Here is a 14,735-nt window from a genome sequence, read left to right on the forward strand (position 1 = left end):
ATTTAATTTGCGCCAATTTTTTCCCAAAGCTCCTTTTTTTTTTTTTTTTTTTTTTTGAAAAAAACAAAAAATATTAGCCACTGAAAAATTCAAGATGGTCGCTGCCACGGCTGTCAAAGAAAATTTGCCAATATTTATCACAAATGAATCTTTCGGTGTCAAATCAGACTCAACTGGACCCGTAGAAATCATATTTACTGATTCTATTTTTTATTTTATTTATTTTTTTCCCAACATGCCTGACATGAAAAAATTATTTTTGCACTAGAACCACCAATGAATGTGTTTGGTGTCAAATCGTAGCCTAAATGTTATAATCCACAGAAATCAGATTTGTTCTCTTGAACTTGTGTTTTCTTTTTCAGGTGGCCGACAAAATGGCCGACATTAGTTTCTTTGGAGACTATATAATATATATATGTTGGCAGTCGTTAGCGCACATCTAACCAAAAAGCTAGCAACAAGGATCTTAGCTCTGCTAATGCTAAATCGCTAAACACATTTAAAAATTTTATGAAAGCTAAACAAGAAGATGACTGTCTCTTTGTCTGTTGCACATCTTCATCTCCTTCCAGTCGTCCATTAGTGTGAGACTTCATCCGAGTCATGAAAACATTTAGCATTTTATGACAACAGTTGGTTTGAAAGGATAAAAAAAAAAAATGCGGCCATCTTGAAAAATGGCAAGCATGCACATTTTATCCTGGTATTCACACTTGAAAGATTTTTTTCAGTAACATGCTGCACTGCTTGTACAGAACAGCTTTGTTTTCAGTCACATGTCTCAAAATAAACTGCAGCTGCCTCACAGATTTGGCGAGAACAAGCTGATGCAATAAATTTGCATATTTTTCCGATTTCCCAAATGTTTGTTGGTTCCCTTGGGGAATAATAGAAGTCACAGACTGATGTTTGTTTGCGTCCCTCCCGGTAATATATTAATTTCACGCTCAATGTAGAATGCAACGTTTCAGAGCTGCCATGTTGTCTTCTCACCAGCATATTACTGCGGGAAGAAGAAGAGCAAACGTGTCGGCCGCCCACCTGGTGGTCACACCAACCTGGAGGGTGGAGTGAAGAGGAGGGGCCGCAGGAGGAAGAGGAGGAAGCAGCTCTTCGTCCACAAGAAGAGGCGCTCCTCGGCATCGGTGGACAACACGCCTGCCGGCTCCCCACAGGTAAAGGAAACGAGCATTTTCCATCAGTTCTGGGAATGATCGCACGCTTGTCCCGACACACTTGTGCTCATCTCGACCCACAGGGCAGTGGAGAAGAGGAAGACTTGGATGAAGATGACTCCCTGAGCGAGGACACCGGCTCTGAGCTGCAGGACGACCTCCAAGATGACTCTGAGCAGTCTGTCGAGAAATCTCAGCCCGCCACGCCGTCGCCCTCCCCGCCGCCGACACCCAGGCCCTCACGGAGACGGCGGAAACCCCGCTCGCCTTCCTTCTCCGATGACGAAAACCACCCTCCTTCACCCAAGGTGATGAGAATAAAAATACAAAAAAATTGTCTACTTCCAGTGTTCAGTTATCTGAAAAATTGAAAACCCGGGTGCCGATCTCACCAAGTTACAAACAACACATTTCTGTGTCTTCGCTGGGATTTCAGGAGATAGAACTAAACGACACAGAATAATTCTGAAGTTGGAACACAATAATAAATACATTTCATGCTTTTTTTTTTTTTTTTTTTTTACAAATTAAAATCTGAAAAGTGTGTAGTTTATGGACCTGTCTGTGCTGAATTAGCGCATTCCCACAGCATGATGCAGCCACCACCTTTTTTCACAACAGGGACGGCGTATCGAGGATGACGTGGAGTCGTTTGTACATTTCTTTTTTCAGAAAAATTAACACTATTTCAGTATCCCACATACTTTGAAGTTAGCAAAACAAAACAACCTCTAGTTACCACTTGAAAGGCACATTCTCAAAAGTTTTCCAGATAACTAGTGTGACTAAAGTGTTATTTCATGTCGAAAGTGTGTACATTCAGTGCCATTTTTTTCCAGCTGTGTGAGATCTCGGCCTGACTCTCCGTATCTGTGTTTCTCCAGACATCAAAGGTCGAGCCTCCTCAGAAGCTGTGTCTGGACACGAGCCCGCTGGAGTGGAGCGTCTCTGATGTGGTGCGCTTCATCCGGACCACTGACTGCGCACCTCTCGCGAGGATTTTCTTGGATCAGGTAGAAAAAAAAAAAAAAAGAAAAAAAAAAGCCGGGATACACGGCCCCCCACAGGTTTCAACTAGCTTCACATCGGATTTTAGCTTCAGAGGGGCGATATCAGAAATGACGCAGAAGTTTCATCTCGCGTGGAAAATGTGTGTTTGCAGGAGATCGACGGTCAGGCCCTTCTGCTGCTGAACCTCCCGACGGTGCAGGAGTGCATGGACCTGAAGCTGGGACCGGCCATAAAGCTGTGCCACCACATCGAGAGGGTCAAGCTGGCGTTTTATCAGCAGTTCGCCACGTAGTCCATGGGGAAAGTTAACGGGACATGGCTGCTTCCTGCTCTACGAATTAATCCTGTAAAAATGTGGAAGAAGTTTTATTTAAAATAGATATTTTTTTTTTATTTCATTTTGTCAAGTTTTGTTTTTTTGTTTTTGTTTGTTTTTTTACACTGGACTTTTTTTTGTTTTGTTTTTTTTTTTTGGCTTTTTTGCATAAATCGCATTCTTTCAGATGAGCTTGGATCTTACGAAGTGAGAAAGCGACATAAAGAGAGAAGAGGGAAACAAAACATTTCACGCATTCAAGAAGAGAATGAGAGACACATTAATGACACAAAGAGGCTCTAAGTCGGAGGAGCGTAAAATCCATCAAATCGGACGATGTCAGAGTTAGACAATTACCTGCCGTCAAGCTCCAAGCAGCCGTTTTGCATTTTTTCATCTTGACCTTCTGCCTTCTGAGTGTTTCGGTTCCAACCTGCATTTGGTTTTTATAGTGAGATTGCTTCTGCTTACAGAGACTTCTTTGATAAAAAAAAAAAAAAAAATTCAATATTCTTTGTGCATAGAACAGGCTTAAGTGTTAGCCATTAAAAAAAACAAACAAAAAAAACTTCTTTCTCAAAACATCTTTAAACGGAGAGATTACAGGTGGTGCTGTAAAGGAAACTAAAATGCATTGAAATCTTTGTGACGCAAGTAAAAGATGCAACACTTTCAAAGTGCCGGCTTAGCTTTCTCAGAAATGAGGCCCGCTGCTGTTCCAATTAACAGCCAGACACGACATTCAATATGAAAAATAATGAGTTATTTTTTTATAATGAAATTGTTCAAATGTTGGTGGTTTTGTTCCTACAAAGACCAAATTTGTTCTTCCCACACAGTCGGAAGACCGGTTCGCTCCGAGGGTTCTGCAATGCAAGCACAAGCGAAGCAAGGCACTGAATGGCGATGTAGCCCCAGTGCATGTTTGTACATAGTGTACATAATTAAATCTTTTAGTAAAACAGGGTGATTTGGACAAAAGAATTCTGCGTAAGCGACATGTAGATGTCCAAAAGCATACAGAATATTTGCACAGAACAGGCCTCCAACCTTCACGAGAGGAGAGTATGATTTTGTTTCGGAAGCAGGTGCGGTTTGTCATGTTGGAGTCATTTTTAGCTAACAATTGGCAGCTCTACAATACGACGATGATCACCAGAAAATGCTTCTGTAATTCGCCGTTTCATGTAGTTTGAATTTGTACACGCTTCATTTTATGCCCTCCATTCTTTAATTTGCTTGTAGGTTCCTGTGTTCTCAGAAAAGCAGAACAAACGTGCGTGTTGTGTAAACAAAAATGAAATACTGCAATAAAGATCGATGAGCCCGGGTAGTCTGTGGTCATTTCACTTCTTTGATGTTTGGGCTTTTGTGGTTTTGGCAAGACTTTTTTTTTTTTTTTTTTGAAGCAGTTAAGTAATAAAACCTTATTTAAAATAATAAATACCAAAACTCAGCTGTGAAGAGACAGGAAAAATTGGCAGATTTTTCTCACATTCTGACGCTCCCCACACCTCGACTCAGCTGTGAGGTGCTTCTCCAACAACATGTCAGAATCAGCTTTATTGATCAAATCTGTGTACGCTAACAACGGAATTAGACAAAGTATAAATACATAAAATTTAGAGGAATAAATAAACAATATGTACATGTATTTGTAGCCATTATTTTTGGAAATGTATGGCATCACTATGGTAGCAAAAAACGTTTTTAAAAACATGATAAATAAGGAGTAATCAAAACCTATCAAAATTGGTGTTTATTTTCTTATTCTTCCATGTTTATGTGACGGGAGAGGAAAATATACGACAGGTACGACAACAGAAGCAACAGCGCCTCCTACAGTCAATTTAATTTACAAAAACAAATCTAAGTTTCTGCATATCTCATTTTGGCCGTTTCATATATCCTCTCCACACAAAAAACTGCTAATATAAGATGACTAATTTGATTTCTATAAAATAAAATAAAATATCACTTTAGTTCTCATTTCTGAAGCGCACAACAGTAAAGATGCTTCAAATAATCAAAACATACACATGATATACATACATCATATTATAAATGCTTTTAAAGTGTATGAAATATTCATTAATTTCCACTTTTCATTAATTATAGATTTTGTATATGTATATAAACTTTTATTTTTATGAACTTTTATTTGTTTGGTCATCCAAAAGTTCGTGTCTATTTTAGTGATCACACGTACAATTATTTATTTCACTATTTACTGCCCTCTCACTTCCATCTCTACTGCACAAATGACCCACAGCCACACTCTGTGGCACATTTCCCAGCATGCAGCTCGTGTGGCTCAGGTCACGTGACATCGCCTGTCAACAGGAGCGGACGCTGCTGGGCAGGGAAGCAGCTGGATGTGTCCGAGCTATTATTTTCCATTTATAAAAGTCTCTTTTTCACGGACTTTTCTAAGCGCCATGAGCGACAGGACAAGTTCCGCGTTTGACGTAAGAGAAAGTTCAACTTCGCTAGCTTAGCATTAGCTCAATTTAAATGGATAGCGTGGATAGACGCTAACGCTCTAAGTGCTAGTAGCAGTAGCGGGACCGCTTTTGACTCCGAACGGGAATTTTTTATTTTTTTTTACTCACTTAATGCTGTCTGACCTACTACGTGACTCAGGTTAGAGGGGCTATAACTGCGGGGTTTATTAGCTACATGGCACACATTTAGCCACCAGAGTCCGTTTCGACGCAGGTTGAGGAAACAAACATGCTGTATCCTGCACAGACCTCCCGGAGCATCTGTTATGGCTTTCTAATGTTGCAACTTCTTGTTCAGACAGCTTCACCTCTCGAATGACCGAGCAGCTATGGCCGAGCGGTGCGGAGCAGGAGAATGAGTGCAAGCCTTCGAAGAGGATGCGACCGTGTTTCAGCGAGGACTGCCCAGCTTGACATACCCGCCAGCTGACAGTTACCGGGCAGAGACCTGGCTCTCGGTGGGGAGAGTCAATTCATCGAGTAGAGCGGACCGGATAACTCTGCTGCAATGGCTGCTGTGAGCGGAGGAAACACTCTGGCAGCCGGTCCGGGAGGCGCGGTGTCTGCGGCCAACGCGTCCTCCAGCCCGGCCCCGGGGGAGAAAACTCGGCACTGCGAGAACGGCGACCTGATGGACTCCTTCGGGATCTTCCTGCAGGGCCTCCTGGCCGTGATGGCTTTCAGCACGCTCATGTGTGAGTATGATCCAAAAAGCTGCTGCGTGTCGGATATCCGACACCGGGCTGCTGGAGGAAGCCGCCTTTATCCAATCGCACAACTGGATTAACCCAATGCTGTATTGATCTCAGCTGGCAGGCAGCATGAACATGGGCTCCCCAAAGGAGACACACAAACGAAATCAAAGCATCCCCACTTCACCGTAACACTTCACCTCGCCCATGGTTCCTGTGTAAATGTTAATTTTTTTCATTTATCGAGGCATATTTTACTACAAATATGCTGAGCAAGCCAAGAAAAGTTGAAGCTGGCTAAATCTCGGCACTTTGCTCAAGGACATTGTTGTTAGGACCAAGAACATGACTTGAGGAAAAGGGCTTACAAGATACATGCACCCCCCCCCCTCCTACATTTTGTCACTTGACCTTGAATTTTTATGCATTTCACTGGGATGTTATGTGGTTGACCAACTCTAAGTAGTGCATAATTGTAAAGTAGAAGGAAAATGCCACATTAAGATAAAATTACCTGTGAAGATGACGTGTACAGTGTTATACTTCTGCAAAACACATCACTGCATATAGGCCAAAAAAAAAAAAAGTTAAGTCAGTCTCATCTGACCAGATTGTAACAAAACATAAAGTAATTTAATGAGAATTTTCTGTAGATTCAGTGAATTGCCCCCTTTAAAAAAAAAAAAAAATTATGAGTTGTATCAACTAGAATTACAATAACTTAGTGCAATACTAGCCACAATATACATTACAGTTCCTCTGCTAGCTTTTTTTGTACCAGATTTGTTCTGAAATATATTATTGGTTATTTCAGAAACTCATCACTAAAAACTGTCTCTTTGTGAAATGGAGAGACGTTACATCTGGAGAACACAGATGCCCTTTCCTGTTTTCAACTCTTTGTATTCTGATTAGTTGGCATAAATTCTTAAACTTGACACTGGAAGAAATACAATCTGTTAAGTAAAAAAAAAAAAAACAGAGTGAGCTGATTTTATTTTTTTTATTTATTTATTTATTTTAAGTTTTGTGCATGAGGCAGGTGATTTGGGCAGAAGGAGAAGTCTAGACTTCTGCTTGCGTTCACATCACATCCGGCTGCACATTGCAGGGTGTGTTTGGTCTGAAGTCACGGTTGACGTCACAAATCGAGGTCATCGTTTGCAGTTTCTTCACACTAAAAAGACACCATTAACCCTTGGTTATAGATTTTCAAAACTTTTTCTTGAGATTGCTACTTTGTATTCAGTTTGTGATTTACAACTTTTTTCTTTCTTTCTTCTTTTTTTTTTTACTATTTGTCCTCAGAGACAAACAAAACAGTTCTGCAAAACAAGTGGCTATTGTGAAGAGAGGGAGGAGCTTGACTTGTGTTGGATGTCTCGTTGCTATTGGTAGTGAGCCTGTTCGCATAACCCCTCTCCTCATTTGCTTTAAAACATTGTAATCTTGTTTTGTCTCTCCATCATCAGCTGTTGTTTATTCTACTACAGGCTATCATAGGGAAATATAAAATTTGTTTTAGTTCGCTTATGCCTTTTTAAAGATTTCAGGAACCAGTCTGTTCCCTTTTTTGACCTGATAGACACATATTTCTCCCTTTCAGTTCATAAAGCATAAAAGCTGAAAATAGTTGATTTAAAAAAAATAAAAATCCTTAAAAATAACCGCTATCTCTGTGGCGCTCTGTTCTTTACAGTAAAACGCTTCAGAGAGCCCAAACATGAAAGGAGACCCTGGAAGATTTGGTAAGTCAAGTGAGCTGATTAACGCTAATGTTTTTTTGCGAACCCTGGAACTAACTCGGCCATCTGGATTCAGGTTCCTGGACACCTCAAAGCAAGCAATCGGGATGCTCTTCATCCACTTTGCTAACGTGTATTTGTCAGACCTTACGGAGGAGGATCCCTGCTCCCTGTGGGTATTTTTCTGGCAACGCATCTCCAAAGAATTTTAAGATTTATGATTTTTACTCCTCTAACTCTGCAAGGAGGTTTCTAACATGTTTTCCCTTTGTCTTCTTTTCCAGATACCTCATTAACTTCTTGTTGGATGCCTCTCTGGGCATGTTGCTCATATATGCAGGCGTGAAGGCTGTCAGTGCTGTTGTTGAATGGAAGCAGTGGGATTCTCTGCGTTTTGGAGAATATGGTGAGGCCAACATGTGTGTTTATCAGTCTGTCAAGAGTAGAAGGCTCTTCATATACCTCTTACGTCCACTAGAGGGCAGTAGGCTCTTACATTCTCACACTAAATGTAACTTTGCAACGAGTTAATGCATCAGAAAATAAACACTGACTTGTCGCATGTTATTTTATTGTCGCATGTTATTTTTTTAATTAAATATGAATAAAATTCCTTTTTTCAATCTTTTAATTTTCTTATGGTTTGCATTCCTGTCTGTGTAGGAGAGCCAGTGCAGTGCACTGCATGGTTGGGCCAATGCATCCTCTACATCCTCATCGTGATGGTCGAGAAAGTTCTCATGATGTTGTTCCTACTTATCCCCCAGTGGAAGAAGGTAAAAAAATTCTTTTATTTTTTCCACACCTTTTCCTACATGTTAGGGTAATGTTTTTACAAGACAACAACAAACTTAATTTTATTTCATTGTGATTTTTGTGATAAACCAACACAAGGCAGTGGATTATTGTGTATTAATAAGAAAATGATGCAAGGGGTTCAACATTCTTTTGAGTTTGATTCCTCTAAATAATTTCCAGTGCAAACAATTGTCTTCAGAAATCACTTAAATGGTATTTTATTTCTGGCATATCTGGCCTGTTTATAGAGAAAGATAGCCCTGTTAACAGTTTGACATAAACCATGTTGGAGACGCAGCGAGGTGGTTCTATGCAGCATTATGACCGTGTGTTTTACTGTGTGCTTGTGTCCCAGCTGGCTCTCCTTAATCCCATAAAGAATCCTGACCTGGAGCTGGCCATTGTCATGCTCATCGTTCCATTCTTCGTCAATGTAAGTCCGCTGATGCTTGTAAAGTCACACAACCTCAGTCGGTTCATGCAGATAACACTTTGTTGTTGGGTGCATTGTTTGGTTTAGGCCCTTATGTTTTGGGTGGTTGATAATTTCCTAATGAAGAAGCACAGGACAAAAGCAAAGCTTGAGGAGAGGGAAGAGGACTCGCGTGGGAACAGCAAAGTTCGCTACAGACGAGCGCTTTCTCACGATGACTCAGAATCAGAGGTAAGACTGAAATGGGAAGTTATAACCAACCTCTTAAAAAAAAAAAAAAGTACCTCTCCTTTTCAACTTACAAGAAACCCTTCAAACGTTCAGGTTTTAGCTATCTGACTATTTTTGTTCAGTCCCTGCAGATTGTAGAAAAGTCTTTATAGATTTGGTGTGGCTGACTGTGCCATAATGTCTGGAGTTTGGATCATGCCTTGTAAGAACTTCAGATTTTGTGTATGATTTGTTTTCTTAAGTTCTTAAAGAGAGTAATTCCTCTCTGCTTTTTCACTTTATTGTAAAACAGTTTCAGTTTACAAAGTAGCACTTGCCTGAAGCAGTACAAACAAATGCCAGCTTTGTGGGTTTTTTCACTTCCTTGCCTCTCTGCTGCTGCCCTTGGAGCAAGCCTTTGAGTGCAAATGTGGGGGTTGGGTCAACCCCCACATCTGTGCCCCACACAACTGTGCTGGCACAGATGAGCTGTGAAGGAAGCTTTGCTCTGTATGTATTGTGAGGGCCAGTGGCGCAATGGATAACGCGTCTGACTACGGATCAGAAGATTCTAGGTTCGACTCCTGGCTGGCTCGATTCTATTCTTTGTTGCTATTTTTAGTAATTTACGCCTTAATCTGTACATATGTAAAATATCTGTGCCTTATAAACATTCTGTTAAAATATAGAGGTTGTAAGGCCAAATTATTTTTATCATTGTGCTGTGGTATTTGAACGGAAATTTCAAATACTTGAATATTCGAAATTTCCTTTGTTTCTGTATGTAGTCCAGCTTGCCCTCAATTGTGCTAATAGAGAGAACGAGTGAGATGCTATTCACTCAGTGATTGATTTAGGGATTTATCACTCACCTTCAGAAAGCCAATCTTCACTAGTGTTTTGTTTTAGACTGGGTGGGGGTTCAGTTCTTCTCAATGGGCCAGTGTCGCAATAGATAACGCGTCTGACTACGGATCAGAAGATTCTAGGTTCAACTCCTGGCTGGCTCGATGCTTTTTCTTTTTTCCACCATGTTATTCAGGTGGATTGTAGCACCATGTGCTTCTGAATATGAACATCTAAAAGAAAAAAATGGCTCTTTAATATTGAACTGAGTTCAAGTAACTCTTTATAGTATGATGAGGAATAGATATGTTCTTTATTTTCCCAATGTGGGGAAATTCAGCAGCAGTGGCTTTCGTTTGGGTCTTAACTACTTCTAAAAGCTGCCCAAGTGTTTAAAATAAAACACAAAGCTGTTTCTTGGCAATATGTTAATGTTTTTGGTGTCTGGAAAATGAGCAGTTTCAAAAATCTCCTGAATTTTTAGTCACATACACTGCACTGTTGCCTAGCAACCCCAGGCAAGCCTTTCCCCTCACATAGAAACCCTAACCCCGTTACCTGGCAACCAAAGCAGAGCTCCAGCATGTTTAGTCAGCTGTATGCAGCTGAAGGAATGTGAAACTGAGTAGGATTATTCTAAAAAATGTACAAAATGTATATTTAGGCATTTGAAAAAGAAACTGGCCATTTGATTTACAAGCTTATTTACAAGTTTATTGCCTCTTATAAAGATTTAGTAGTCAAGTATTACGTGATTAGTCAGTATTATGAATGTTATTGGGTTGTGCATATTTTTTATTTGTTATAAGGCTTATGAGATGAAAACATAACGACATTTTCTTGATTAATAATCAAACCCAGGGATCAGGGTTGAGGGCTCACAACCCAAACCTGTGGATTACCAGGGACAGTGAGTGTAGTGGAAGTCAGCACTGAGGTTTGATCTGGGATCTCTGAACTCAAATCAGTTTTTTACATTTTTGGTATCACCACTGTTTTATGTAAAAAAATTTACACGCTTAATGATGTCAAAGGGAAATCAAATGTTCTTATTACTCATATTATTCATGGCTCTTAAGAGTTGTTGTAGACGGTGATGGTTATAGGCAGGAAGGATCTCCTGTAGCAGTCTGTTTTACAGAAAACTTGAAGAGGCCTCTGAGTGAAGACACTCTGTTTTTCTATGACTGTCTCAAGAATAGGATGCTCAGGATTGTTAATAATTTTCTTGATTTTTGTATAAAAAAAAAAAAAGTGATTTTAATCACCAGAGCTGTCTCCAGAACAGAACCAGCACTTCTGTATCAGGTTGTCGAGCCTTTTTAGGTCATTGGTTCTGATGCTGCTGCCCCAACAGGCGACTGCAGAAGAGATGATGATCTCAACAACAGACTTCCTCAAGAAGTACAGCCTACGCTGTCTGTTGAAGACTTTGGTAGTTTTTCTGTCCTAATGGTAAACTTTGGTTATTCAGTCTCTAGCAGATGTGTTTGGGTTGGGTTGTGTCATGTTCTTTCTGAATGCCTTCTACAAGTTATAACAGGACTCTGCCACTTGGGGGCTGTCTGAAGAAATAAATCGAACACTTTTACACACATCTTGTTTCTGTTGTTGGAACAAATTCTTCAGATATGAAGAATTTGTTATATATAATATGGTCAATATATTGAAATCACATAACAAAAACAACTAGCTAGCAGCAGTGTTATTTATTTTTTACCTTTGCTGCTTTTGTTCTTAGTTTTTCTGCGTTCTTTTTTTGTGATTTAAAATTGGCTGTCAGCCCCTCTCAGCTTGCTGAAATTTATGACCAATGAACTTTTGACCTATGCATGTCATGTCCAAAGGGTTGACCTGGGTCAGCAACCTCTCTGTCCCTAAGAGACATTTTTTGCCTTGAGTCTAGACAAACAAAATGTTTTTAGAGCTTTAAAACCTTCATAAGTCAAAATGAGCGAAAATAACATTTTTGTTCTTTATTTTAAAAATCCAAATTATACAGTAAAGTTTTGTTGTTTAGGTTTAATGCATATTCTTTGCATAAACCATACCAAAAAAGTATGTAGTTTGCAACCCATTAACAAAAACAAAACACCACTAGTATCATTCCTTGCGAAACTGTTATTCATATATCCCATGGAAATGCCTAGAAAAACTGCCGAAGCTAGTCTTTTTTAAAAATTATTATTATTATTTACCTTCACATTTTTAAATATTACTTGATTCTTTAAAATCTTTGGACAAAATTATTCAAAGCCACATTCTAAGGAACTGAATGCAGCTCCAGAGCCACAGGTTGCAATGATCCCTGTTAGCGCTGTGAAAAACTGCTTAGAATCTTATCTGCACTGGTTGAGTGGTTACAATCCTTAACTTTCTAATGATGCGTTCACACCAAACGTGTTTTGAGCATCAGGTGCATCTGGTTTACATTCAAAGTCGCATTCGAAGGGCCAACACGATTCGAACCGTTTGGAGCATTTTGAGCTGGACAATAGGTCGGCAACAGAAAAGAACAGCTAGAGCGATTCTGACACACCTCCATGTAACGCATGTAAGTTCGCGTTTGGTGTGAATGCACCGCAATGGTTGCAACAAGAAACCCAGGCCGGTATATTCAGATTTGGAATTGTCTTGAAACTTTTCCAACCTACCTTTTCTTGATGTTCCTTAGATCCTTTTCTCAGCAGACGATGAGATGGACGAGTCGGATGAAGACGACGTCCGTCGACTCACCGGTCTGAAGACGGTGAAAAAGAAAAAGCTTCGAATGGGGATTCCCGTTTGAGCTTGGCCGCCTTTATGTCTAAAAGCTGTTCTCTTCTCCTCAAGTCCGCCTACATTTCTGTACCTCCGCAAAACACAACAGCTTTTGGTTCTCTTCAAAGACGACACCGTACTTGGAGTTTCCTTCCCTGATCGTTCCCAGAGGATTGGTACGCAAAAAAAATAAACGTTTTTGACTTGGGACGTCGAAACACACTTTTTTTTTTTTTTTTTTTCCTCGCAGGTTTACTTTTGGATAATTGCTGCATGTCGACTTTGCACTTTGAGAGAACTGTTGTGTTTGTAGATGGATCAGAAAAAGAACCTGTTCTAGAACAAAGTGCTAATATTTGTGTAATGGGAGACAAATGACACTAATTTCCTGACTGGACTCGTGCGTCTCGAATCATTTCAGTTGGTGGCTTCGAGAGACAGATATCCAAACTAACCAATCTGTGATATCAATTACATTTCCTTCCTTAACGTGTTCCTTACATATTTGAAGCTCTGATGCGACCTTCACTTCAGCTTCGTCTGTTTGTTGTATTGGTACCATCATGGCCTGTGGTGTATAAACCATACTTGTGAGTGAAGGTGTGGACACTCTTTCTCCCTTCCAGCACAGTAACAAACTTAATCACTGTACACCTTCTGTGTGATCTTTCTTTTGTCAAAGGGAGTTTGTTAATTCACGTGAGTCTAACAAACGAGGACTGTGAAGAGCTTTCTAGTGCCGACTCAGTCTGTCAGACATTTAATGAAGCACTCTCATTTGTTTGGGTTTGTTATCAGTTTTGTTCCTTTGTGTTTTTGAATTTTTGTTTGTTTAATATTTCGATTTGCATTTTTTGGGCCAAAAAGATGACTCTGCTTGCCTCCAAAGTGTTTTTCATTCCTGCAGAGACTTTATAGAGGAGCTACTTTTTTTGCACGTTCATAACTTCTTTTTTTCCTTTTTCTTGTCTTTGGTTTGTCCTTTGGTGTGTGGAGTTTGTTTGTACGGACTGCAGGTCAGTTCCCTCCTTTACCAATTCGTAGTCGGGTTTCTGACCCACGCCTTGCCCCTTTGTCCCTTCCAAAACCTATTACACCCACGTACTTATGCGGTTGGCGCATCAAGTAGGGTTTTGTGTGTGTGTGTGTGTTTCTTTTGTGGTTGTCAGGTATTTTTAAATATGTGAGTTTGAGGTCCTCTTGTCTTTTGATGTTGTTCACTCTGATCTTTGTTTGGGCAAATTGACAGCTTCTTACCCTCTCAACAAACTGATAAAATAGTTCTTGCACAATCTCAAAAAGTACACCGTTTTATTTCGGTATTTTCCAGACCTGGATAATAAGTACGGGGGGGAGAAAAAAGAGTGAATTTGGGGGAAACATTAGATAATTTTGAACTTTGTTCTGAATCCCTTTTTATTTTCTTTTTCCTTCCTTCCATCTTTCTTCTCCTCGTCAATCTGTGCTTTCTCTAGTTTCTGCCGTAGTCAACTTTAGTACTTGATATTTTTAAATGGAATGAAATTGAGCCTGCATTTTTCTCTTGGAAAAACATGTAGAAACGTTGAACTAAGAGCAGCCTCCTGGCATTACATATGTATCAAAGTTGCATAACCATACTTTCTCATATTGGACTAAATATATAAAGCAGAAAATTACTTAAAATCATCCGTTGCAAAAGCAGACACAAAGCGTTTGTATTGCGTGTGCGAATTAATGGCAACTTTTTTTTTTCATTTTGTTTGGGGTACAAAACTGCACAAGTACGAAATGACAAAGAAGGCGAAGTGACCTGCACCTGTTAGTACTTTTTATTTTATTTTTTTTTTACCTGCAAACGGAGCTTCAGATCTTCAAGCATGAAGCAACACCTGGCGAGCTCTGATGTTCAGAATGTGACTTACTCTGACCTCTAAACTGTAAATTATGAGTGTGGACCAGACAGCTGAGAGAAAGGTGCGCGTGTGTGTGTGTGTGTGTGTGTGTGTGTGTGTGTGTGTGGACGGTGGTGTATATATTCAAATATACCTACAGCTTCAAGCGTGCGATGAAATGACCTCTGGTTCTCATTAACAGTAAACTAAGTTACATAAACTGTGAAGACTTCTTTGCTTGTCATGTTTTCATTAATTTACTTTGGCACGAAGAGACAAATTTGAAGGCAGAAACCCCTTCGCAGCAGTCGGTGTGTCTCTGCAGCTCTTCTCATACTCCTGCGATATTTTAAACGCTTAAATCATAA

General features: G+C 39.9%; 2 protein-coding genes and 1 non-coding gene across 8 annotated transcripts in view; all 3 read left to right on the forward strand.

Moving 5' to 3' along the window:
- The window catches only part of sfmbt1 (Scm like with four mbt domains 1), a 27,342-nt gene extending 23,504 nt beyond the window's left edge, over nucleotides 1-3,838 (forward strand). For all 5 annotated transcript variants that reach the window (XM_015060873.1, XM_015060872.1, XM_015060874.1 and 2 more), the window contains exons 18-21: nucleotides 1,000-1,178; nucleotides 1,262-1,486; nucleotides 2,063-2,191; nucleotides 2,341-3,838. In XM_015060873.1, the coding sequence (XP_014916359.1) occupies nucleotides 1,000-1,178; nucleotides 1,262-1,486; nucleotides 2,063-2,191; nucleotides 2,341-2,481 (674 nt within the window). In that variant the 3' untranslated portion in view covers nucleotides 2,482-3,838. The remainder of the gene's footprint in view (nucleotides 1-999; nucleotides 1,179-1,261; nucleotides 1,487-2,062; nucleotides 2,192-2,340) is intronic.
- Nucleotides 3,839-4,805: 967 nt separating this feature from the next.
- stimate (STIM activating enhance) lies at nucleotides 4,806-14,600 on the forward strand. 2 transcript variants are annotated; one of them, XM_015060877.1, is made up of 9 exons: nucleotides 4,806-4,973; nucleotides 5,308-5,704; nucleotides 7,401-7,449; nucleotides 7,523-7,618; nucleotides 7,731-7,852; nucleotides 8,110-8,222; nucleotides 8,600-8,677; nucleotides 8,765-8,908; nucleotides 12,408-14,600. In XM_015060877.1, the coding sequence occupies exons 2-9, from the start codon at nucleotides 5,518-5,520 to the stop codon at nucleotides 12,519-12,521; spliced, it is 903 nt and encodes a 300-aa protein (XP_014916363.1). In that variant the 5' UTR covers nucleotides 4,806-4,973; nucleotides 5,308-5,517; the 3' UTR covers nucleotides 12,522-14,600. The 2 variants fall into 2 exon arrangements, with proteins under 2 accessions (XP_014916363.1, XP_014916364.1); XM_015060878.1 differs by having other exon boundaries at nucleotides 5,312-5,704.
- On the forward strand, nucleotides 9,411-9,483 carry trnar-acg (transfer RNA arginine (anticodon ACG)). Its single transcript has one exon. It is a non-coding gene; the product is annotated as a tRNA-Arg (tRNA).
- Nucleotides 14,601-14,735: the final 135 nt, after the last annotated feature.

This window comes from Poecilia latipinna, unplaced genomic scaffold (assembly GCF_001443285.1).
Source record: "Poecilia latipinna isolate Pla-1442-1.1 unplaced genomic scaffold, P_latipinna-1.0 Scaffold1751, whole genome shotgun sequence".
Taxonomy (NCBI): Eukaryota; Metazoa; Chordata; class Actinopteri; order Cyprinodontiformes; family Poeciliidae; genus Poecilia; species Poecilia latipinna.

Bases quoted from the DNA above. Each gene is read 5' to 3' on its own strand.
- stimate (XM_015060877.1), top strand. From the start codon at position 5,518: ATGGCTGCTGTGAGCGGAGGAAACACTCTGGCAGCCGGTCCGGGAGGC. The intron at 7,619-7,730 runs GTGGGTATTTTT...CTTCTTTTCCAG, and splicing joins GAGGAGGATCCCTGCTCCCT to ATACCTCATTAACTTCTTGT. The intron at 8,909-12,407 runs GTAAGACTGAAA...GATGTTCCTTAG, and splicing joins ACGATGACTCAGAATCAGAG to ATCCTTTTCTCAGCAGACGA.